General features: G+C 34.0%; 1 protein-coding gene across 1 annotated transcript in view; it reads right to left on the reverse strand.

Moving 5' to 3' along the window:
- Positions 1–25960, reverse strand: part of Dpp10 (dipeptidyl peptidase like 10) — a 666755-nt gene that overhangs the window by 77279 nt on the left and 563516 nt on the right. The window contains exons 9-12 of the mRNA XM_042685166.1: positions 24969–25123; positions 19073–19170; positions 13485–13608; positions 4239–4277 (exon numbers count right to left, since the gene is read on the reverse strand). Coding sequence (XP_042541100.1) covers positions 4239–4277; positions 13485–13608; positions 19073–19170; positions 24969–25123 — 416 coding nt within the window. The remainder of the gene's footprint in view (positions 1–4238; positions 4278–13484; positions 13609–19072; positions 19171–24968; positions 25124–25960) is intronic.

A 25960-nucleotide genomic window follows, 5' to 3' on the forward strand; every position in this document is an offset into this window, starting at 1 on the left:
AGCAGATTGCCCATCTCACTGCTCATCTCTCCACAAACGAAATGTCCATCTACAAATGGGAATCCTGGCTAATAATTTTAAAGTAAAATGCAGAGAAGCATATTAAATAAATCAAATTATTTATAAAACTTAAATGAATAAAGCCATATAAATGGATTGATTTATCTTGTATTAGGGAGAATATTGAGATAATGGATTAATATGAGAGAACATTAAATTATTTTCTGGCAGATAAATGGAATTGTTTTATAAACACACATATATACATATATACATGCATATTTTATATGAATATATTATACACTTATACATAAAAGAGACTTTATTAAATGTCTCTTATGGCCTTCCAGCTTGGTTAGATGGCCTGGCTTCTCCTCTGATTTTGTCTTTTCTGCTCTTGCTCTGTTGTGGACCCCATATGTTTCTGATTCTCTGTCTTCCTAATTTTTATTACCTTTGTCTAGCTCTTATTTCCTTCATGTCTTTGCACCAGTGTCACCTTACCAATGAGAAAGTTCCTGATTATTTTATGCAAACCCCGAGAAAACAAGTCACATAACAGCTGACACAACTATCCCCTTTTCCTTTCTATTTTATTTGGCAGCCACCACTCCTCTGCAGATGCATATGCATTTGTATGTTTATGTGTGAATGCCAAGATGCATACATGTATGGAGTGTTTTATAAATATATATATATGTACATATAGCCCACATCTATACATACACTTATATATTATGTATATATATATTATACACTTATACATAAGCATGTTAAAGCATGAAAACTCTCACATAACTATTTGAAGATTAAAAATAATAGCATATTCCTTGTCTACCTTGTGGGAACTCAGGGTAAGATAATACGCATAATAAAACCTCTGAAGTAATATGTAATTTAAAGTTGGAAAATTTGCACAAATGCATTCATAATAAATAATGACAAAACACATACTTGAGTTCATCCTATTTTTCACCTGTGAATCATTCTGTTCAGCCCCTGGGATATCTTGATCATTGCCTCTGATCAGGAAGCATCTTCTGTCAAGAACAACCTTTCTGTTTTACTGTTTTGTTTTGTTTTTCTTTCTTACTAATTTTTACAATTTCTACTTAACTTCAGGAGACATAGGCCATCCTCAAATATTCTTAAAGAATCTCTTCTAGTTAAATAATTTCTTTTTGGACAGCCTGAATTGTATCCTTAATTTACCTCTGTATGGCTTCCAATGCATTCTATTTTATTATCTACCAACTGGCTTACCTAACCAGGGAACTAATAATTATACTCCATTTCCAATTTTGTCTGTTTAATTTGATTGCTTAGAACACAGTAGATGTCAACTTCATATGTTTTTAATATATGAGTGTACACGTGGTAGATACACGTATTGTTTAAATATGTTTGACTCTATATACTATATTTCCTCCAATGCACAGGCTCCTTTCTTACTTCTCTCTCCTTTACTCAAAATGGAAATATTCTTTAGCATACTGATATTGAAGCATTCTTCCCATTACATTAACACCAGCATTACAAGTGATTTAGAAAAGAAAAGATTGGGGTTACAATGTAAATTGCGTTGTTGAACTTATGAATTTTCACCACTGGATGATATTTGACTAGAAGCAACAAGTTCTATATTAGAGTCAACCTCACTGCTTACTTTTATGATCATGAAGAAGTAGTGGTCCTGATAGATATTGAGCTAGACTTGGGATATTGTTCATTAACCAACTGCATTATGTAACGATCACCTAACTTAAAATCAGGCCAATGAAGTCTATTTCTCTCTTTCCTTCCTGCTACTAATAAGGTGATAAATTTTAATTACCTCAGATATTTATTTAGAAATTCAGTTCTTCCCTTTCCTGGTACCATGCTCATCTCATTAATTTTATTTAATTCTAAGTATTCAATAAAATCATGTTAGAACTGATGGAGAAAAAATCAGCATGGATAAACTATCAAAACTTCATTTTCTTACTGAATAATTCATAACTGGATGCTTTGCTTTAAAATTTTTCTATTAAACATTCATAGACTTGGGATTTTGAATTTAGATCTAGTGATGTCTGGTAAACTATTATAAATGTCACTAGCCATAAAATGATGGAAAATAACTATCATAAAACAATATATTTCAGAATAATTCAATATCCATTATAAACTTGCTTTCTATTGTTTTAAGTATGTGTGTTAATTTAGTGAGAGTCCATTACAGCTGGAATATCAAACTCTTATTGCAATTTTAACTAGTATATTGACTAGAGTAAAATTACATGCATTGATAAATATTCATTCATGTATACATGCAAATGCATAAAATATATGTTGAAGAAAACTAATGCTTATCAAATCTATCTATCACCCATCTAATTTCTCTATCTGTATATCTATACTTCAAACAAGTAAGGGTTAAGGACTTCTTACAGTCCTTTTGACTTTTCCTTTTTAACATATTTATGGAGCTTTACTTGTATACTGAATTCTGCTCAAGCCTTGTAATAATAAAGACCAAACAAATAAACATCCTTTCTGCCCTTGTACTTGATTACATAAATAGTTAGACAAGCTATATAAGTATTGCCCTTGACTTTGAAGTAATTTTATTTGAAAAATGTAACACGCTTAGTGTGAGTAGAGAGTGACTTAAGTAGGAGATATAAGATGAGACTAAAAACTGAAAACACTTCAGATGATAAAATATTTGAGAGATTTCTGTTCCCAAGGAAGGGCCACATACTCTTTGCATATGAAAGCTAAAATAGCTAGAATGGAGAACAGTGTAAGAATGGTGTGACATACAGCTGAAACCTAACCCAAGTTAATTATTTGTGGACCACAAAGCTGTTGGTTATGATCTGAAGGACAAAAAATGAAGGAACAGTAATTGTTTGAGTTATGAATATAGAATCATGAGATTGATGCTCATTTTTATAATTAAATGGAGATTTCCATAAGCCACTTTGTGGCCCGAAGTATTAACAGATTTGCAGGTACTTGAGGGGTTGAGAGTTTGCCAATTAAGGACAGATTATTAAAAAGGGACTGTTTCAAGCTGGATAGTGTCTGTGAGTCAGAGAAAAGTCAATTAACTTAACAGATCATTGTGATAAAAGATTGAAAAACTTAATGATGAATTACATATTCAAATAAGGATGAGAACAAGTTCCTGGAAAACCTAGTTCATGGTCTCAATCGCTAGATGGATAATTGTATTACTGAATTTTGTGATAAAAAGAAATAACTGGCTGGAAGACAAATATGTTCAATTTGGATCTATGAAATATATAGTTACTTGTATAAATTGAATAGATGCAATGAATACATCTAGATATTTTGAAATTCATAGGATTGCCTGGAGTTGTAAATTGGGAGGTTTCAATATATGGGTAGTAATTGAAACCATGGATGCATATGATACCTAGGAAAGGAATACAGAATAAAAGAGTTATATTGAACACAATAAGTCAAAATCTACCCACCCAAAACATAATGTTTTCCTAGGCAAAAAGCAGTTGTATAATTCACCATGAAAAGGATTCAGTTGTATTTGGACAACCTAACTAAATTTCCTTCTGAATTGCCCAATATAAGACCATGCTGTGGAGAAATTCAGGGTTTTTTTCTCTATTGTTTTATCTACACTCCAGGCTAATTTATGTCACAAAATAATAGCAATATGAGCAAAGATATAGGTAAGGAAAAAGGTATTAACCTGAATAATTTTCACATGATCAATTTAGGCAGAAGATTTGGAAAATTTTCTGGATAATCTCAACAATGAAAATGCTTTCTAAATTTAACAGGTTGTAAATTTTTTCTCTTCATCTGCAAAATTATTTATTTTTAAGAATAATCCTGGATGTGTATCTTAGTAGTTACTGAGAAATTTATGTAACATAAAACATGTAAGTAACTTCTTAATAAGTAAAGTCATAAAAGCTTCAAGTCATAAATTTCATTTGTCTACTTTTTTTTTTTTGTTTATGGGCATTGAACTTGCTATGTAGTCCTGGTTGTCCTTGAGATGCTCCTAAACCTCCTAAGAGCTGGGATTAAATATGTGTAATACCAAACCAGACTTGATAAATAGGAAAAAAAACATTGTCAAAACTACCAAAACCTTAAAGTTATGGAATTGAAATATTTTTTACATGAAGTTTTTAATTGCTAAATGATTGAATCAAATGTTCACAATGACCAAAATGTGACACAGATTACCCAAATAGTACCTGTTTAGAGAGCCAGGTGTCCGATGTCATTTCATATTTCTGAAACAAAACAAATTCCATAAAGTATCTGAGACCAAAATGAACAAATAGACATTTAATGCTATTTAGTCTGTTACTGTCCAATGAGTAAAATACCAGGAGAGACTGATGAGAGGCTCTCATTATCATTATTGATTTAACTGAGTGAGTCAACTCTTACAGAGATCTCAGGCTGTATGTAAACAGGGCTGGAAGATCACTTTCCAGCTCTGTTTAATTACCTAATTTGAACTGTTTTTAACCATGAGACATTGCCTTTTTTCACCTCTAGGAAACATCAGGAAACATAATTATTCAGATTCTAATAGAACCAGGCAAACAGCCAAGGAATTAAATTTAAAAATGGACATTCTTTCCATATTCAGTCCACTTTAAGCCATAGCCATTTTTTAAATAGTAATACTTCTGTTTTTAAAAGAATATCAAACATTTGAAATGTCAAAGAAACATAAATTATTTAACACATTCTTGCAAATGGTCAGAACCAAAATCATAGTGCTAATATATAGCAAAATTCGGCTAATCTCAAATTCATTATGTGTAGATAAAATATTCCAGTAATGATGTTTCTAGGTAATGAGATTAAATACCTGACAGCTCTCTGAAAGAAATTATTCTGTTATGGAAGTATTCAAATTAAGAAAAATAGGGGCTGGGAAGGTGGCTCAGTGGTAGAGTGCTTGCCTTGCATGCCTGAGGCCCTGGGTTCGATTCCCCAGCACAACATAAACAAAAAGAAAAAAGCCGGAAGTGGCGCTATGGCTCAAGTGGTAGAGCACTAGCCTTGAGCTGAAGAGCTGAGGGACAGCGCCCAGGCCCAGAGTTCAAGCCCCATGACCGGACCCCCCCCCCAAAAAAAAAAAGAAAAATAGGTACAATGTGTTAGGGATATTTTTCTTAACACAGAACTACACCTTTCAAATTGTTTTAGTTCCAGGATCACTCAGTTTGTGGTATGGCTAGATTCTCTAATTTGGGTCACACCTCCAATCTGGAATTTTGCTGGTCAATTTTTAGATATGGAGCTTTATTGAGTTTTCTTCCCAGAATGGACCCAAATTCAGATCATCTGGATATCTTGCTCCAGCCCGGCTTTTCATTGGCTCTTGTTGAAATAAGCTAACCTATCTCAGCATAGATGTGATCCTGTGTCACAAACTACCTAAGGAAGGCGTTCTTGTGCCTGTAATGCCAGTCATATGCTATGACAGCCAGCTTCTTTCCGTCGTGGGAGAATCTCACAGATTTCCCTGCCTAAGCTGGCCTGAAGCTGTATCCTACCGCTACTAGCCGGCAACATAGCTGGAGATGACCAATGCATGCCGTTGTGCCCTTTTATGGGTTAAAAAGGAATCTCATGCCAGGAGCCAGTGGTTCACGCCTGTAATCCTAGCTACTCAGGAGGTTGAGATCTGAGAATAGCCTTTCAAAGCCAGCCTGGGCAGGAAAGTCTGTGAGACTCTTATCTCCAATAAACCACTAAAAAGCCGGAAGTGGCACTGTGGCTCAAGTGGTAGAGCGCTAGCCTTGAGCTGAAGAGCTGAGGGACAGCGCCCAGGCCCAGAGTTCAAGCCCCTCAACCGACAAAAAAAAAAAAAAAAAGAAGGGATCTCATGAACTTTTCTGCCTAGGTTGCCTGGAACTTCAGTGCCCCTAATTTCAGGCTCTCAAGTAGCTACAACGTGTGTTCTACTGGTGTCTAGATTTAGAATATGTTTATTAAAACAAAAACAAAAAAAACAACATTGAACTAGACTTTGCTTTGGTTTTCTATTAGTACTTCATCAACAACAACAATTCTTCATTCATAAAAAGGACTGAGGTAAATTCATGTTGATGTCACTACTTATTAGGGTCATTAAATTAAATTATTAAATCATTAAATTATTAGGGTCACTAGAATTAAAAAGTTCAGGTATCATACTTGGTCTTAGAATTACTATTAGCTGAAAACAAAATCTTTTTAATTCCCAGCATTACTTAGGATTATGTAAGGATATGACTAAGTTGTCAAGTGAATGATAGGACTCAGATTATTACTTTTATTTTTGTAACATTACAAGCTATCCTTGCAGTTATACATATGTAACGAAAATATTTAATTATCCTTCTATGGAGAAGGTAGCAGGCTCTGATTTACTAGAATCTTCTGAGTGATCATGCCCAATGTCACATACATGCTAGTTGTTTAACTTGCTACCCTGTTCACATATTGTCTTGTGTAAGACAATTTTACAGTGACATAGTATTCAGTTAAATAAGAACCCATCAAGAACAACCCATCAAATACAAGGAGAATTCCTGGTCAACCTACAATATACCCATATGAAAGAGATGGCAGAGATAATTTGCTAATCATATATATAATATATGCAATATCATAGCAACATCAGACCCATTAAGTTATGACTGGCTCAACAATCTCATTTCTGCATCTATGTTTACATCTTTACCATTCTAATCACAGTTGTTTTTGCCACTTTGTTTCTTCCTTTCAGAATATTTTTAAGACAGTGGTTCAAAAAAATATTCTCATGGACTGAAATGTACCATCCTTAAGTACAGAGGTGATAAAGTCTTATCAGTGTATTTATACTGTATCAAAATGTAGGTTCAGTTATAGAGTGCTTGCAGTATGCATGAAGCCATTGTTTCAATTCCTCAGTACCACATAAACAGAAAAAGCCAGAAGTGGCCCTGTGGATCAAGTGGTAGGAAGCTCAGGGACAGTGCCCAGGCCCTGAGTTCAAGTTCCAGAACTGGCAAAAACAAAAACAAAAACGAACAACAAAAACACCAGGACCATCATCTCCTCAGAAAGTTCCCCCAGGCTCTTCCTTTCCCAGAGATTACCAAAAGCCAAACACTGCTCTGATCTTTTCTCATCGATTAGTTTGGATATGGAAACTTGGAAAATCATAATCATACATTATGACCACATTACATACATGGGTGGAGGCATTTTTCACATCAGCTATTTTTAAAGATTCATTCATACTCTTGAATGTCTGAGGGTTCTACTCTATTCCATTTTTAAATTGCTGAGCAGGATTTTATTGTAAAGATGCATATACCTTATTTTTCATCCACCTAATAATGGACAGTTGGAGAGTTTCCAAATTTTAGTTACCATGAGTAAAACTTCCTAATTATGTCAAAATATTCTGGTAGACATATATTTTAATATTTGGAAAAATAAAAATGGAATAATAAAGCATGTTTACATTCATATTAATTTATCTATTAATATCACAAAAATTAACCATTATGTGTATATGTATGTATAATTTTATTTGAAACTGAAAATTAACTTTTAAGGTAATTGCATCATTTTATTTTCCCACTTACAGAGAATTTTAGTTTTATACCATTTCATCAAAAGATAAAGGCAGTCTTTTATTGTTTAAATTTAGCCATCTCATGATTGATATAGGACATTGTTTCATGATTATTTCAAACTACATTTCCTTCATGTTTGATTATGCTGAATAGTTTTTCATATTTTTATGAGTACTTTCTATTTAAGTTTATCTTTACATATTTTGATATTTTTAGTTTTTTTTATTGATATGTACCATTTCCTTATGTTTTGTTTGTGTGGCATGAGCAACTGGTACTTAGCACCTATTGCTCTTTTATATTTATTTTTGTATTTTTAAAATATTTTCATTATGTCCAAATAGTTATAAAAAAGAGTTGCCTTTCATCAAGGAAGTATATGAATACAGTGTCATGCCTTTCTACATTTTCACCCACCCTTCTCAGCCCAGCCCTCGCCTTCTTTATCCTAAGTTTAGGTTATGTATTCAATTTTTTTGCCACTTAACAAAGTGGTTTGTGTTAGTATAATGAATCATAAACAACTTCAACATTGTCACCCCCATGTCACCCACTCCTTCCCTTACAGTTCTCAATTCTGTGGTATCTGTAATTAATTCTTGCCTGCATTTTCCCTGCTTTTGCTTCATTTTCTACTTCTTTCTCCTTGGCCCCACCCTATAGTTTTACAAGTCCCCATTTCCTGCTACTTATTTTGTTTGGATTTGACATAGTTTATTTGTCTTCTCCATAGAGTCTGTTACACTTCAGTTAGTTCATTATGTAACCCTTTGCTTACTATTCAGTGTTTGTTTGTAGATCTACAGACACCTTTTAGCTACCACAAATGAGGGAAACCAGTTTTTCCAAGTCATTCCATTTCCTTATGGGTACAATATCTTTTTCTCTGATGAATGAAAAAAATTCATATATCTATCTATAGATAGATAGATAGATAGATAGATATGTCAACTGAGGGGCATCTGGGCTGATTCCATATCTTGGCTATGGTAAATAGTGCTGCAACGAACAAGGTTTTGCTGCTCACTTTAGTGTGGCCCTGTTTATGCTCTATTGGATAAATGTCCAGAAGTGGAATATCTGGGTCATGTGGAAGTTCTATGTTTAGTCTTTTGAGAAACCTCCATACTGCTTTCCAGAGTGTTTCAAGTTTACATTCCCACCAACAGTGCAACTGAGTGCCCTTTTGACCATATACTAGCCAGCAGTTGTTATTGTTAGTTTTCTTGTTAATAGCCATTCTAACTCTGGTGAGGTAGAATCTCAACTTTGTTTTGATTTACCTTTTTTTTTATGGACAGAGAGATGTTGAACATTTCTATGTGTATAGTATTGGTCATTCTTACTTCTTCTAATAAGTCTCTCTTTAAGTCATTAGTCCATTTATTAATTGGGTTGTTGTTTCTTTGAGGGTTAATTTGGGGAAGTTTAATTTTTTGAGGTCTAAGTATATTTTCATATTAAACCCTTGTCTAATGTATAGCTAGAGAAAAAATGTCTCCCATTCTCTGGACTTTTTATTTAGCTTATTAGCTATGTCCTTTGCCATGCAGAAACTTCTCAGTTTGATGCATTAACATTTACCCAATCTTTCTTTGATTTGTTATAACTCTGGATCTTAGAAAGTTTGTATCTGTGCTTAGGAGTCCTACTCTACCTAATATTTTCATATTTTCTAGCTTTGCATTGAAATTGCTGATTCCATTTGAATTGATTCTGGTACAGGGTGATATAGCTTCAATTTTCTGCACCTGTATACTCAATTTTGCCAGCACCATTTGCTGAAGGGCCTGTGCTTCTTCCAACCTATGCTTTTGGCTCCCTTATCAAATATTGAATGGCTATAGGACTGTGGGTTCATATAAGGGTCTTCTGTTTCATTAGTGTTCAAGCTTATTCTTGTGCCAGTAACAAGCTGTTTTTATTTCTATGGCTTTGTAATAGAATTTGAAATTTTGTATTGCATTCCTCCTACCTTGTTCTCTCTGCTAAGCATTGTTTTCACTATTTGTGGTCTTTTGTTTTCCATATGAACTTTTGGATTGCTTTCCCTACTTCATTGAAGAATGTTATTGGAATTTGTTAAGCATTGCATTGAATGTGTGGTTTTTTACATCAACATCCATAATTTATTAATGCTTTCACGATACAATTTTTATTGTCATAGAATTCTCAATTATTTTTCTCTTTTATTAATTTGTGCTTTATAATTTGCTTAGTTTGAGTTGAATTTGCCTTTTCTGACTTTTTAAATGGGAATTTTTCTTATTCATTTTACACATTTTTCTCTTTTATTCTCTTTTTTGTTTTTACTTGTTAGTTGACAAAAATAATTATTCATATGTACAGGGTAAAATGTATTATAGTGAATCATATGTAAAGTGATTGAATCAATTAATTAGCATATTTATTACTTGATCAACTTATCTTTGGAGTACGAACATTTATTCTGCTAGTCCTTACTTTTTTTTCTATGAATTCTAATTTTTAAATTGCAATTATCAGTGAAACTGTATCATTGTGTGCTTGACTTATTCCAATAAGAATAATGTCCTGCAGGTTCACCTAAGTTGTTACAATGGCAAATTCTTCTTCTGTCTTTCAAGACTGGATAGTATACTATCATGTACATATAGGCACATTCCATTTATTTTTTATTCAAATTGTGAATAATATTTATCGATGTAATCACAGATGGGCAATAAAAAATGTAAATTACACTTTAAGTACCACTCACTTGATCAGTATAGGTAGGCATGCAGTTTCATTATGTTTCAGTTCAAAATAGTTTTTAGTTTCTCTTGTGATTAGGTTTTAAAATTCACACCTTATTTGTGTGGCAAATTAAATTCACCTTCAAGGACATTTGGAGTATGTATTTTTGTTTTTTTGTCTTTTTGGTTTTTTTGGTCTGTCATGGGGCTTGAACTCTGGCCTAGGCACTGTCCCTCAGCTCTTAAGCTCAAGGCAATGCTTTACCATTTGACCCACACACCACTTCCGGTTTTCTGGTGGTTTATTGGAGATAAGATTTTCATGGACTTTCCTGCCCAAGCAGGCTTTGAACTGTGATCCTCAGATCTCAGCCTCCTGAGTAGATAGGATTACAGGCATGAGCCATCAATACCCACTAGAATGTTTCTAAGTAGTTAAATTTCTTTGGGTCTTGTTGTGTATTCCAAGCTGCCCTTAGACTTGTGATCCTCCTGTGTTAGTTTCCTAAGTGATGTACACATGTGTAGCATCATGCTCAGAAGGAGTAATAGATTAGAAATCTAAATAATGGGTGATTTACTACATATATCAAACCTAATCCTCTTACAAATAATACAGAAATACTAGGATTAATTTTATGTTGAAACTTGTGAATAGTTCTTTATATATGTAAACATTGTTCTTATCCTTTCTTAGATAAAATGTTTTCTAATTATAATTTTGTTATTTATACCAACCAAATATTCTCACCTATACCAATCTTCTTCACTAATTATTTAGATAAGCAAAATATAATCGTATGTCTGTTTAGCTTTGCCAACATTTGCTAATGCATTTTGCTTAGGTATTTTAAACTTTCTTCTTGGGTGCAATTATTTGGAATCGCTGAATCTTCCCAAACAATCAACAATGTATCATTAAATTACTGTTTCAATCGCTAGTCTAGTCCTATCATTTGAATTTGCTTAAATAAAATACACAAATGTAGTTCTTTCTAGAAAAACTTAGAACAAAGCTGCTTGCCCAGTGGCTCATGCCTATACTCCTAGCTACTCAGAAGTCTGAGATCTGAGCATCATAGGTGCTATGGCTCAAAATTCAGAGTACTGGCTTTGAACAAAATAGATCAGGGATAGTACCAAGGCCTGAGTTCAAGCCCCAGGACTGGCGTGCACATGGGCACACATACACACACACAGAGTAGCAAAAAAATCTCAGAACACTCTAATTATTTTCTATTAAGTCATTTTAAAGCATCATTCAATTGCATTCTGAATAACATTGGTTTTGATGAAACTTGGGTAATAATTCACATTATTGATATGCCCTTTTATTAATGTGGTTTTCTACAGGTATGCTTTCAACTATTTCTGTTAAAGTTTGAGCAATAATTTCAGTAGGGAATATTTAGACTTTTTTTTTTTTTTACAATTACATGGGCAAGATAATGAGTACATTTCTTATCAAGCATTATTGCCTCCTCCTTTGTTTCCTCTTCCCATCCCTGCCCATCTCCCCCCTCCCACCTCCCCACCCCTGGCCAAGTTGTAAAGTTCATTTTTTGACATAACATCTTGTACATCTTATTGTTGCAATGAGGCCACCTGTATCCCTATTTAAACAATTTGTTTTTTCCCTTCCCCTCCACAAAGTATAGTATTTCACTGCTTAGGATTCACTAACCTTTGGAAATGTGACCTAGTCTTTTCCTTGTTAAGAAACTTTAAGTTATCTTAAGTATTTTTATTTATTTCACTATTTGGGCTGTACTGAGGATTTAAATCAGGGCCTTACATTTGTAAGGTACATGCTCTACCAAGGCCATTTTTCTGTTGGTTCTTTTTTGAGAGAGTTTTGCTTTATGCCCAGGCTGGCATAACAGGTGTGTGCCAGTGCACCCAACCTCAGGAATCCCAAAAAATTGAAGTTCTGGCCGGCCTCTAATTGTGGTCCTTCAACTTCTGCCTCCCAAATAGCTAGTGTTATAGGTAAGAGACAATGCATCTGGAGTTAAGTGATAATTCTTAATTTTTTCCTGCCCAAGTGATCTAAATCCTGATATCTGAACATATTATTTCACAATAATATACCATTTGATAGTGTTCTAAATGTTACTCAGGCTTTATTAATTATTCACATATTTTTCTTTGCACTTTAGTCTTAATTATTTCTATTGTCCTTACTGTAATAAGGTCTGATATGTAAAATCCATCTGTTCAAATTTTCATTTCAAACACTATTTTCCAAAAAATTATATGTTTTCTGTTTTTGTTTATGAAGATTTTTCATATGATTATTTATTAAGAAAATTCTTCAACTTGTTCATTTCTTTCTGATAGCTTTTCCAAAGTTATTGTTACTTCAGTTCCTACCTACTAGTCCCGAGAGAGCCATATGCAATATTTATACTTCTCTGCATATATAGAACATTTTGATCATTTCAATGGTCTTATAAATTCAAAATCTGATAATAATCTTTTTAATTTTAATTTTAATTTAAAATTATACTTTGAGCCAGTTGCTAGAGCCTCATGCCTGTAATCGTAGCTAGTCAGGAGGCTGAGATCTGAGAATCAAGGTTCAAAGTCAGCTCAGGCAGGAAAGTCTGTTAGACTCGTTTCTCCAATTAACCACCAGAAAACTAGAAGCAGAGCTGTGGTTCAATGTGGTAGAGTACTAACCTTGAAAAAAGAACTCAGGAACACTGCACAGGCCCTGATTTCAAGCCTCATAACCAACAAAGGAAAAAGAAAAGGAAAGGAAAAAAGCTACACTGTTAAAAAAAATGTAGATCAAGAACAATTTTTAATTAACTAAAGAACAGAAAGATTATTATGAGACATCTGTACTACAGAAAAATGTCTTTGAACAAGACAGAAACAAATTCCTATAATTTCAAGTTAATTTATGTCAAAATACAGAGAAAAATCCCCTCTTTGGAAAGAAAATAATGGGACACAATTACTCTTTATATAAGTAGGAATTCATGTATTATTTCAAAGCTCTCTGCTCACTTTTTATTATTGATTTCATTTACTCCCATTTTTTAGAAAATATCCAAAATATTTATGCAAACTATTTCCTGATTTCCCTCTGCAAAGAATGATAGAGCACTTCATTTTTTGTCACAGAAGAAAAGCAAGTCATACTCACTTTACTACAAGCACCAGTGGTGGTCTCACACACAGTGAGGATGGAAATGTTCTGAGGTCGGTTTAACCATCTTACTACAGTCTTGGTATTGCTTATCCATTTAACCATGGTGATATAGTATTCTCTAGTTAGGAGACAAAAATTAACATTTATATTTAGAGCCTAAAAAAATCTGTGTAGAACCAAAATTAAACACTTGTTATTTCACATAAAAGAATAACTGAAAATTATAAGGATGCTACATTATTTATCTGTAATTATGTGCACACATCTGTTCTTTTAAAATACTCGCATGTATAATGCAACTGAGTATATTTGATATATACATATATGTATAAACATATGTATAGGTACACATATGCATATAAAAACAAATACACAGGGCTGGGAAGGTGGCTCAGTGGTAAAGCGCTTGCCTTGCATGCCTGAGGCCCTGGGTTCAATTCCTCAGCACCACATAAGCAAAAAGAAAAAAGCCAGAAGTGCCGCTGTGGCTCAAGTGGTAGAGTGTTAGCCTTGAGCTGAAGAGCTGAGGGACAGTGTCCAGGCCCAGAGTTCAGGCCCTACGACTGGACCCCAAAAAAAATACACAGGAAATTAAGAATAAATTCAAGAATGAATGAATTCATAGAAAAGCAGTTCTCGGAAAGTTGAAATTAGCAGATGCTAGCTAGATTTCTATGAGAAATGTTCATTGGTTGGTATATGTGCAAAACAAATATGTATTTTCAAGTTATTTTATATTATTTCATTAAAAGTACAATTAATAAATTAAAAGACAAAGGTTAATCTTGACTTGATAATTATACCTCATTTGTGATCTTCATATTATCATATTTTATACACAAAGGCTTTCACAACACATGTCTGAATGAATAGTTTATTTTGGTATTTGTCAGCTATGAATCAAAAGCCAGTACTAGCCTTTTATTCATGATATTTGTTTTGTTTGTACAACATTGTTAAGGTTTATTTATTTGAAGCAATTTAAAAACCAAGAAGAAATTAAACTGAAAGTGTGATTGGCTATTAAAACATTTAGTACACTAGGAATGCTAATTAATGGGACTTATAATGTCTTAAAGTGGTTGGAGTGAACAAATTTATGTTTTTTCCTTTATGAAATGTATATTCTCCATTTGGAAACTGACATATCACAAACTTCTTATAGACATGCATACAACAGTGCAGTCATCAGAAATGATTTCATTTATGGTGAAAACAAAAAAGAACAACTTTTCTACAACATTACACAGATTATAGAATATATAAATTGCTTTAGAAATGTGTCATCCATGAGTGCTGTATGAAAGCTAATCAGCCCAGTTTTAATCATCCCCCCCCCCCGCCCCCCGCAAAAAAAAGCCTACAGAAGAAAGTCTGGTATCACAAAACACCTTTGTTTAGTTATATCTGGTATGTAGCTACACAAATTAACTTAGATATTAAATTATTAAACTGAAAATATTATCTTGTATTCAGATACTTCCATTGATAAGGAAATTATTGGTGGGGTTTGGATATGTATTCTTTGTAAAATTAAGCAAAACTTAATCTGATATGGGGCACACTAGTTTGTATCTTATTTATACCCAAATATCACTTTGTATTTGGTAATCAAATTCTCAATGAGAGAGTTCTTCAAATTGCATTATAATGTCTTACAAAAGACAATTTCCAAGCTCTGAAAATGTTATGTTCCTGTTGAAAACACCTAAAATGAATGTTTAAGCAGAGATCGGCATACAGGCAAAGTGCAAAGACACATTACTAACTAGTCACTTCCTGTTTTCTTACTTTCTTTGCCATGGAATACTAGGCTCACATTTCTGACGATTCACATGGACATATGCTGTCTGTGGGTCAGTATTCAGGCTTTCCCTTAGTGGAGGAGTAGGTCTCACAGTGCCCTCACCCAGAATTCCACACTCCTTTCCTACCTGCTGCAGATGTGGCTCTTCTGGAAATCCATCTCATGAACACATTAGATTTGGTGTTCCATGACCAGTGGCCAGTAGAAGTGTCCCTTTCTTATAACTGGCTTTCCTGCTTGTTCCTAGTCTCCATGGCTCTGGAATACCCAGGAAGTCCACGAGGATCTGGTCCTCTTGAGCCATAGAGACAGAGACAAGCAGGTTAGAGGGTTACACTCAAGTCAACAGAGATTTTCTGGGTGGTCTGGCACAGGAGATCTAATTGTCCACAAGGGTTTGTACAATGGAGGTTGCAGCCTCACCTGCAGACTGGTAAGTTAGCAGTCACATCTGTGTTTTCATAGATGATTGTCTAATCTCTGCTTTGTGTCCACACAGAATCTTTGGGGACATACATTTAACTCAAAGATTTCTGCCTAGATGTGTATTTTAATGCTCATCTTGCTTTACTTATAAGAAATGTCCCCCAACTTCTGACAATAACTATGCATTACTTGTAAGACGTGCTATCTAGGAGACTTCCATGAACACAGATGAATCCCAGGATTAAATATTGGAAGATATAAATATTACTTGGAAGAATGAACAATGTAGGCTAGATATATTCTAGCCAATACCTTAGGAAGAAAAAGCATGATGGTGTTGAGCCCTAAGTGAGAAAAGCAATATGGTATTGCCACATCAAAAATGCAGATGGAGAACAGTGGTTCCTAAAAGCAGGGGGATTTGATTCCAAATGAGTGAAATGATGATAAATACACAGGAGAATACAAAGACAAATCATTACTTTTACTCCTATGACTGAACATGAGTTCAGTGAACACAAAGAACAAGGCATCATTTTTTCCAAATTAATATAATATTTACCTAATCGAAGGAAAAAACTGTGTGACTTATTATCACAAAATTCTTTCAGTACAAATTAACTATATGTTTGAAATCCCCACCTAGATTTTCTAAAAAGATTATGAGAGTTTCCAGTACCCTAAAAGCATAGCATAACAATTTGCCTCTCAGGATGAGATGACTCATGTGATTCCCAGTGTTACTGGTTCTGGGGACATTCAAGAAGGGTCATTACCTTAAGTCCTATAGTGCACATTCTTTTCAGAATAACACAGACTATGGTTTGAATAAAGAAGAACTTCATGGTAATGACTTTGAACTGCTGCAGAAGAAAGACTGTATTAGCAGTCTAAGAGTTTATTAGGAATACATAAATAAAAAGAAATACACAAGACAAAGGGTTGCCTGAAGGTAAAAATTAGGAAAAGGAATTATGTCTTTTTACAGGTTTCTGTAATCTTTTAATTTCCTTTGTAAACTATATAAATGAATTAAAATATTTAGTTGACAGGTTCAAAGCTTCTCACTACAGTGTAAAAAATTAGTCAAAGTTAAGGTCAAACAAATTTTCTAGGTTGAAGACTTTATTATATAATTCTAACTTATACAGTTTTATATGAATAACTCACTCATTAAAATAATCCATCAAACAGAATAAAATAAATAACCTAAATTTTTTTTGACCTAAGATTTTTGACTTCAAATAATTTTTGTTTGTTAGGGTAGGCTCAAGAGATGCTGTTTGAAAGGCAGCTCAATCACAAAAGGATATTTTCCTATATTTATCATATTTTCTTATATTCATTTTATTAATTGTCTTTCTACAAAGTCATGTCTGTTCTTATCTTTACAGTAATTTATTAGAAAAGTGAGAGATGGTCATATTTGAGCTTTATGTGTGGCAGAAAATGTAAGAATCACAAAGAAAATAGATTTTAAGTATATTAAGTACTACAACATAGTTCACATATTAATTAGCATTGTGCAGATAAGTACACAAACATAGCACTTACTTAGACAATATACAAAATCATGTGAAATATTATATAATACATTAATCATTTGTTTTTCTGTTACTGTTAAATAATATTACAAATGACATGAGTAGAATAGCATAGCTACTCAAAAGGCAAAACAAGGAAGTGGCCCTGTAGCTCAAGTGGTAGAGCTCTCACTTTGAACTGAAGAGCTGAGGGACAGTGCCCAGGCCCAGAGTTCAGGCCCCACAACCGGACCCAAAAAAAAAAAAATCAAAAGGCAAAACAAAAAAAGAACATTCAATGGAATTACTAGGACATGGGGGAAATATAAAATGAATAAATCAGTTGTATATATTTATATTTTGTATATAGGAATCAAAATAAAGATCAAGAATCACTACCTCCTGTTAAAAAGACACATGAATACCAAAACCATGCTATAGAGACCAAAAAAAAAATGGAAAAAACTTAGAAATGATTCACTGAAGACTAAAGATTTAGACCTTGGGAGAAGAAAACTGTCTTTTCCAAAATGACATGGTTAAAGGTGGTAGACATGAAACCCAACCACTCCTAGTCAGGTGTCCCTTTTTGTTGCTTCTGAGTATGGAGCAATTCAACAAGGAAGAGTAATGGGTTCCACAAAACGCCAGTTTTCACAACTGCTGCACTTCTGCAAAAGTCATTCATGGCTGGTCATCTAAGCTCAGAAATACACTTTTCCACTCACTCAGCGAACTCTATTGTAAGCCTCACTATGTAATGCAGATGAAATCCTCTGTAACTTGATGCCCTGATCTTACTTCATGGAGGATTTTGCTACCAAGTTCTTAAGTTGTATGATCACTATTATTCTTTCTGGATTTTATTTTTCACTTCAATTGAAATAAATAGTCTATATTAGGTAGTTAAAGGATTTTGTAGTGTAAACATTCTATGCATTTTATTCTTTCTCCATAGAAAAGTCTCCATATAACTTAGGCTATACTGTAATTACCACTAACTAGGATAAAATTTTCCTAAATGAATCACCATTCAAGTAGACCTACTAGATTCAGTTACCCTGCATTAGAGACTTCATCAAAACAAACTTTGAACAAAGTCTCATATCATTAAATATAATGTGAAGGCATCTTCCTGAATCAACTTCCTACCATCCCCAAAACTATGATAAATTTCGACAAAGCTACGCATAGGAAAGAATATCCTTTGAAATTTGAAACACTCTAGGAATTCAAATGGCACATGAAAATTATTTTGATTATTTGTAATGGAAAGATGATTTGGCTAAAATTAAATTCATGCACTTGACACATATTTTTTTTTTCCTTCCATGTGAAACTTTTTAAATATGGAAGTTTCTGATGTAAGGTAATTTGAAACAAAACCTCATTAAATTTCTCTGCCTAGAGAAAAATGCTAAAGAATCCTTGGCCAGCTGTTTGAAGAAAGTTGGAAAAACTGTACAAATTACATGGAGTTTATGGTGTTTTAAAAAGCAATGTGTTTTTTTGTTGTTTACATGTACAAACTATTTTCCAGGAAAATAGCATTGCTTCTTATTTCCTTGAGATATCTCCAACAAAAGACTCAATTCATCCTCCCAGTTTCTTCAGCCATTTTGTGGTGCCACTAATCACCTTGAAATGAAATGCTTGTTGGGGAGAGCCAGATATGCAGAATGACTTCATTCCTCACTAATGGGACAACCTCAGCTTTATTTTCAAGTGGAATTGTTGAGCTGATCGCATCTCTCTAAATTGCAACAAAATGATCATTGGTTTGAAAATATCTATTTCCCCGTAAAAGTGAAATTGAAATTGCATACCTTGATTTAAAGCTGTCGGGTGGCATGAGTTCCAAAGTATGAGTTGGTCCATATAGGTTTACAACATATAATTTTATTGTTGGGTTCACTTGACCTGCCTTTGAGAAAATGAAAGTTGTAATGCAAATATATTAAGCATTAGACTATATCGAATTTTTAAAAAGGCATATTTGACTCATTTACTTTTCTGTGTCATAGGGGGAAAGTTTGATTTCTCTGAAGTAGAAATGATTTGAAATTCAACAACTTGATTGCTTTCAATTGTTTTTTGTAGATTGCTGCTTCTTAAGCATTTTAGTCAGACAATTAAAAGTGATAGAAAATCATGATTGCTTTATTCATTAAGCAGTTACTGTTTCCTTTCTCTAGAATCACAGCAAAAGGGCTGGCTGAGCAGACTGACTAGTAGATCAAGGCACTATTCTCATTATAGCACTTGAAATTCAGTGAGAGGGAAGGAAGGAAAGAAAAAGGGAGGAAAAAGAGGAAGTAGAAGAAGGAGGGAAGGAGGAAAGGAAAGGAGGGAAGAAGGGAAGGAAAGAAAGAAGGAGAGATAGTAGGAAGGAAGGAGGGAGGGAAAGGAGGGAGAAAACTCCTTCCAACATGTAAAATTATAGAAATTCTACTCACATATAGTGTGTATCATATGCTTAATATTCTATGAAGGCTAATAATGTATTCCAATGCATAATCTGCCTGGCTTTCCTTCTAAATTTACTGATTTTAAATGTGGTGACTCATTTGTTTAAATGATCCTTGAAAGATGGGCAAAGTTTCCTCCCTGAGTATATGGCATAAATTTAGATCACAGTGGTAAGGATAGTTCCGTAGAACAAAAATTTATTAAATAAATAATTAACTAGCATGGCAGCTTGAATGAATGAATGTCTTCAACAGTGGATGAGATATCAAATCAGTTGATTTGGTTCAATGTGTTTCTTTCTAAGCAATAAGACTTTAAGCAAGAACTGGATGAAATATAAAGAGAAGAAGGAAATTAAAAATGAGGTGAATTAAAAATATGGAGGATGACCAATTCAAAGATTTGAAAAAAATATAGATTCATATTCAAGAAGTGGGCATTGATGCATCCAGAGTTAAGTCAGGACCAGAAATAACAACATATTCCACTCAGACTCTACAGTTTCTTTTTGGTTGGAGGTGGTGGCTTTTGCAGACAATCCCAACAATCTGGGAAGCAGAGGCAGAGGGTCAAAGTTTGATGAAAGACTAGGCAAAGTTAGCCTGAGTCTTATCTGTAAAACAAGATTAAAACAAAAGGATCAAATGGTATAACTCTTATATGGTAAAAGGCCCTGATTTGAATCTCTTCTATCACAGAGATTATTTGGTTAAGTAATCAAAGGCAATTAAGTAGGAGTGTTTCATACTCAGGTTAGAATTTGAGAGCCTAAGAGAGGGGTCAGGAGTCTGACTACAGATTCAATGTTTATGAAGAGAGAATTATTCATATAGTAAAGGGCTTCCTGTGAGATAAGTTCTGACCCTGTTCACAAAGAACACTCATGCATCAAATTTTATAAAACTTCACATTGCTTCAAACTCTCATATGCCTGGGCTCAATTGTCTTCTCTGTCTATCCTACTCATCTACCTCAGCAGTCTGCAGAGCTTGTCTTTAAGGGCCTTTAATGTAGTCTGACAGCCCTGACACTAATGAAAAAGAAACACATTTTAAGAACTAGTTTAATCTGTGAGTCAGAGAAATATCACCCAAATTTTGACTCTTATTTACTTCAGATGAATCATGGGTCAAATGCTTAAGATTTTTCAAGTATTATTTACTTGATTATCAAAAATGAGACAAACACTTTTATAAAAATACTTCACAAGTCAGGCATTCAGGGTCAAAATTTTCTGTTCTCTGGAATAAAAATATATCAGTTCTACTTTGTGAACAAACTAAAAGATGATTACATAAAGATTCTAAAATAGTAGATAGCATTAGTTTAAAATGATAGTTGTTAATTTCTAATCAGTGAAAAATCATTCTTATATTTATACCATTTAATAATCAAATTGAATTTGATCATACTATGGATTCTTACCAATGATGAATACTTTGACGTATTGTCAAAAACAGATTATTGTCATATTTTTGTCAGTTTTGTCAATAGTACTGCAAGTTTCCTGGAAGATTACTGTATCTAAAAACAGCTTCTCCATGCATACAAATTAAAAGTTGTACACATGAGGCCAGATTTTAGACAAAATGTGAACAACTCAACAGAAATTTAGCATTTCAAAAATCTCAATTATATTTTTATTTTTCCATGGGATTTTGAAATTAATCACATCCAGCCTTTTAGTATTTGAATCATTTCAAGAGTTTGCAAATTAGAAGAGTTAATCTATTTGCTTTTAACAGTGACATTTGCCACAAAGACTGTGAATCTGCAGAATGCTTTCCTCTATGATTCTGAAATACAAGCCTTAATAATAATTAACCTTATTTTACTGGCAACTAAATTGTCATTAAACGAGATAATGTTTTAATTAAGAAGATTAACCTGAGGTTACTGAGATAGAACTGTGCAATTCTTTTGTGCTGAATTGCTAATGATGGGGTATTTTATGAGTTCTGAATTATGCTGAATTAAGTAAAATACAAATATATTTGTTTGGTGGAAGTATTTCATTAGTAAATTCAGCCATATTGAGTATTTGCTGAACTAATTTTAATCTAGTGTAATGAAAAGCACAATTAAGTATGAACTCTATATGTTATTTCAATTTCTAGAGAACCACTGTTTGAAAGTTTATTGCACAGGAGTGAGTTGAAGTAGTTTGCTTATTTTTGGGGAAAACAAGTATATTTTTAATGAGTAGAAGATACTAAGCCTATAAATTAAAATATGATCATCAAAATTTTTTGGCATTTGTTCTGAGAACAAGGACCAAAGTAAGCCCTAATTTCTTTGAGTCCTATTTATTGTCTTCTGTACTGAACCAGGAATTCTAAATATCAGCCACCTGAGGACAGGCATGCTTGGTCATTTGTCTTGCTCTAACCAGCCTCTATGCTCATTTCTGTGTATTATTTTTAGTACTCTTAGCCTGTAGTCATTACGCTCAGGACCTCCATCATGTTATATTCATATATTCCAGGTGTGAGACTGCTTCCCATATATAACTAAGTCATTAGGTATAAATGGAACAAACAGGTCCACAAATAGTTGTTAAGGTGACAAGAAGATGTTTTGACTTCAGCTGCATCTTCTGAAATCTGAGTTGACCTCTGGTAGCTTTATTGACAGAAATGCAATCAATAAATTTGAGTTATTTTTCTCTTCTCAAAATAGCTTTGACTTTTATAAAACTCAACCTTTTGCAATCTTAGTTTTCCCATTCATAAAATGCAGGTGATTGTGATCATGTCCAAATAAGAAAAAAGTGGCAAAAAAAATCTCTCAGAAAACATAAAATAAGGTTAATATTTGTGAACTATACAATATCTGTATGTCACTATATATTATTAAATGATTAATTACATAAAATTATGAAATAATAAACTGTCCTGTTTTGTATTGCCATCTGACTTCCTGCTGATATATTTGAACTTTCTCAGATGTTTCTATTTGACTTTGCTGAAGTTACAAAGCCTACAAATATGAAGTTCAAACACTGTGGGCTATCTCTAAGAGAGGAAGCAACTTGAAGCTGGAGCTAATGTATCTAGCTTTCTATGGGAATCAGAGAGCCATTACTCATCTTTGAAAATCAATTATCAAGTGTTGCCTCTTTCACAGGTCTGATTTTATCCCCTTTTTGTGGGCCTGAACAGTTGTACATGATTTCAATTCCTAGTATTTGTTCAATGCACTGAAGAGTTTATAGTATGTCCCTAGTTCTCTAATTTTCTCCTTTAATTGCCAGGAAGATTTTCATCATTATTAAGGTATGTGAGAAATAATATGTTTGAGAATACTTCAGTTCATTTTTCTCAGACAAAAAAGGTTTAGCTGTGCTACAGAGGTACAAACCTCAACAAAATACGCTACTAAGGGGCTGGGAAGGTGGCTCAGTGGTAGAGCGCTTGCCTTACATGCATGAGGCCCTGGCTTTGATTCCTCAGCACCACATAAGCAAAAAGAAAAAAAGCCGGAAGTGGCACTGTGGCTCAAGGGTAGAGCTCTAGCCTTGAGCTGAAGAGCTGAGGGACAGCGCCCAGGCCCAGAGTTCAGGCACCACAACCGGACCCCCTATCCAAAAAAAAAAAAAATACGCCATGAAATTTACAACTGGAAAAGTCATAAGACCTTTTGTGAAATACAATAACAATTTTTTAATGAAGAGGAAACTAGATTATTTGGTTGCCAGGCTAGACTACCATCTTCTTCCAAAGAACTCTGAGTATACGTTTATCTTAATCTTCGTGCAGAGAAACCCTTAAAACATGACTTCCAAGTCATGGAAGTGAATTCCTCTCAATCTTGTACTTAATACGATAACCTAAAAAGGTAGTAGAAGATGGAATGAAAGGAAATAGGAGTGCAGAAGCTCTCCTGCTTGTTCAAGTCTAATGACTTTCTATCTTCATTTTTGATAACTGGAGTCTGGTGGGTGGGAGAGGGAGGAGGAAAGTGTAATTGACCTCACCTCCATGTGACCTGCTGTGCTTTCACCCCACACTGAGATCAACTATGATTGTGGGGATTTCCAAGTTCTGTGCCCAGCTAATATAACACAAGGCACAGACTCAAAAGGAGAAAACCTATTGTACTAAGGAAAACCAAAGTACAACTCTCTAAAGGGATGGCTTACAACCAGCTTCTGAATGAAACCAGCAGCCTTTTTTAATTAATTAAGAGCTACTAAATTATGCCAAGAAAAATGTCTGAGGTTTTCTATACGACATCTTTAAATGATTAATGTACAGGGTGTCTCACCATGAGCCATTAATGTCTCTCCATGAGCCATTATTCTTTGTTATATAAACATGTGATGGAAATGTGGTTTTTAGAAAGTCCTTGAGAAATTAAGGATGACCCACAACAGAAAACGCAATATACTGTAATGTTGTTACATCCTGTTCCTAGTGGCCTCATTATATACTTGATAATAGTTCTGCTTTGCAGGCAGGATTTTCACATGTTCCTCTCCCAATAAAACCCTTTCATCCATCCTATTCACCCCTTGCTATGATTCAAAGCCAGCATTTCACAAACCATGTTCCATAGTATGCTCTGCCAAAATAATGCTGATGTTAATACTAATACTAATAAATTCTCTATGCTTAGGCTATTCTTTATTGGTGATTCTTTATGCTTTGTCTGTTCTTTATGGAGATTCTTTATGCTTAGACTATTCCTTACTGGAAATACTTTATGCTCAGTCAATTTTTATAGGAGATTTATAATATACATTAACATATAGTATATTAAATGCTCTTAGATAAGAGAGCACTTTCTCTGTGAAAAGGCTTGATTTAAAAAAATAAAAAAAACAAGTAAGAACTTCCAATTTATTTGACTACAACACTTTCCTTTCTTAATAACACTTATTCTCAACTCCTCAGAGTAACATTTATCCTAACAGCAGTTTGGCCTCTTACCATTTTTCCCTCTTTCTCCAACTAGGAAAATGAGAAACAAATAGGAATGATCACCGGGAAAAAAAAATATGTGTGTGTGTGTGTGTGTGTGTGTGTGTGTCTGTGTTTAGCAGAGGGTAATTTCCTAAACCCTCAAATCATTACTACCTCTTTCTACTCAGCAGGGTGTCTTCACTATTTATAGAACCCTGAAGAATGATCAATCTGCCTACCAATAGAGCTTTTTTCTCTCTTCCAAAGACAGCTTGTTCATGAACCAAGAAAGCTCTCCATTAAACCAGTGTAGAGAGAAGGAACACACTAGTATTCCCAGATGGCTTACCTTAGGGTATGGATACTGCTTTGCTTTGGGATACAGTGTTCCAGTAAACCGAGGGATAACCATGCTAGGCACCAAGGAGTCATTTATCATCAGGAAGGCAAGCCTCTCTCCATCTGGTGACCACCAGTGGGCAATGTGAGAATGTAGAAGTTCCTCTAGAATAAACAAGTGTTATTTGAAACCAACTGTAGAGATGTGGGCTCAGTGACCCACAAACATCTGTCCTTGAAATCATCATTGCACATGGTTATTTTATCCATGGTGTGCTGCATTTTGTCCACTTCCCTGAGAACCCTCTATTTCTGAGTTAGCTTTTCAATGTCTGGAAAAGTAGATATTAAAGAATAGAGTGAGGTGACAGATGCAGGATTTCATAGATTGTCAGCAATGTGGACAGAGAACATGAGAGTACCACTGGATTAAAATGAATTGGATTAGTGATTGAAGAAGGACATGTCCAGGCAACCACTCATCCATACTTGCTTAACATTAATTTTTCATTCTCTCATCAAACAGGTTGAGGATCCCACTAATCCACTAAATAATCTCTAATTCTAAAGAAACAGAATAAAATAACTTCTTAGATAACTTTTATGTTGCCTTAATGTCCAATGTCCACTTTTCACTTTTCTATTACTCCTTTTAAGAATGAATGAATTATATTAAAAGGAAAACCCCTTTCATGCATTGATTTCCAGAAGGCAAGACCATTTTGGTGATTAGGCAGGAGATTAAAAGGAAGAGAGCCAAGACAGGTTGCTTTTTTCTCTCAGCTTCATCCTACAATGTCACCTCAAGTTGGCTGTGAACTAGAAATTATGTCACTACTCTGTCAGTGAGCTTCCATCAAATGCCTCTTCTCTGCGTCTAGCAATGGCTCATCACTATGCCCAGAGTGGTGGTGATAGCTTGGCTGCTCTTAGATTTAAATTAAAGCATTTTCTTCTTGGCTTCTCTAAACCTTTAATTTGTCAGTGTTCTCTTTGCAAATA

This window comes from Dipodomys spectabilis, unplaced genomic scaffold, assembly GCF_019054845.1.
Source record: "Dipodomys spectabilis isolate Male_0828 unplaced genomic scaffold, ASM1905484v1 ptg000094l, whole genome shotgun sequence".
NCBI classification, from domain to species: Eukaryota; Metazoa; Chordata; class Mammalia; order Rodentia; family Heteromyidae; genus Dipodomys; species Dipodomys spectabilis.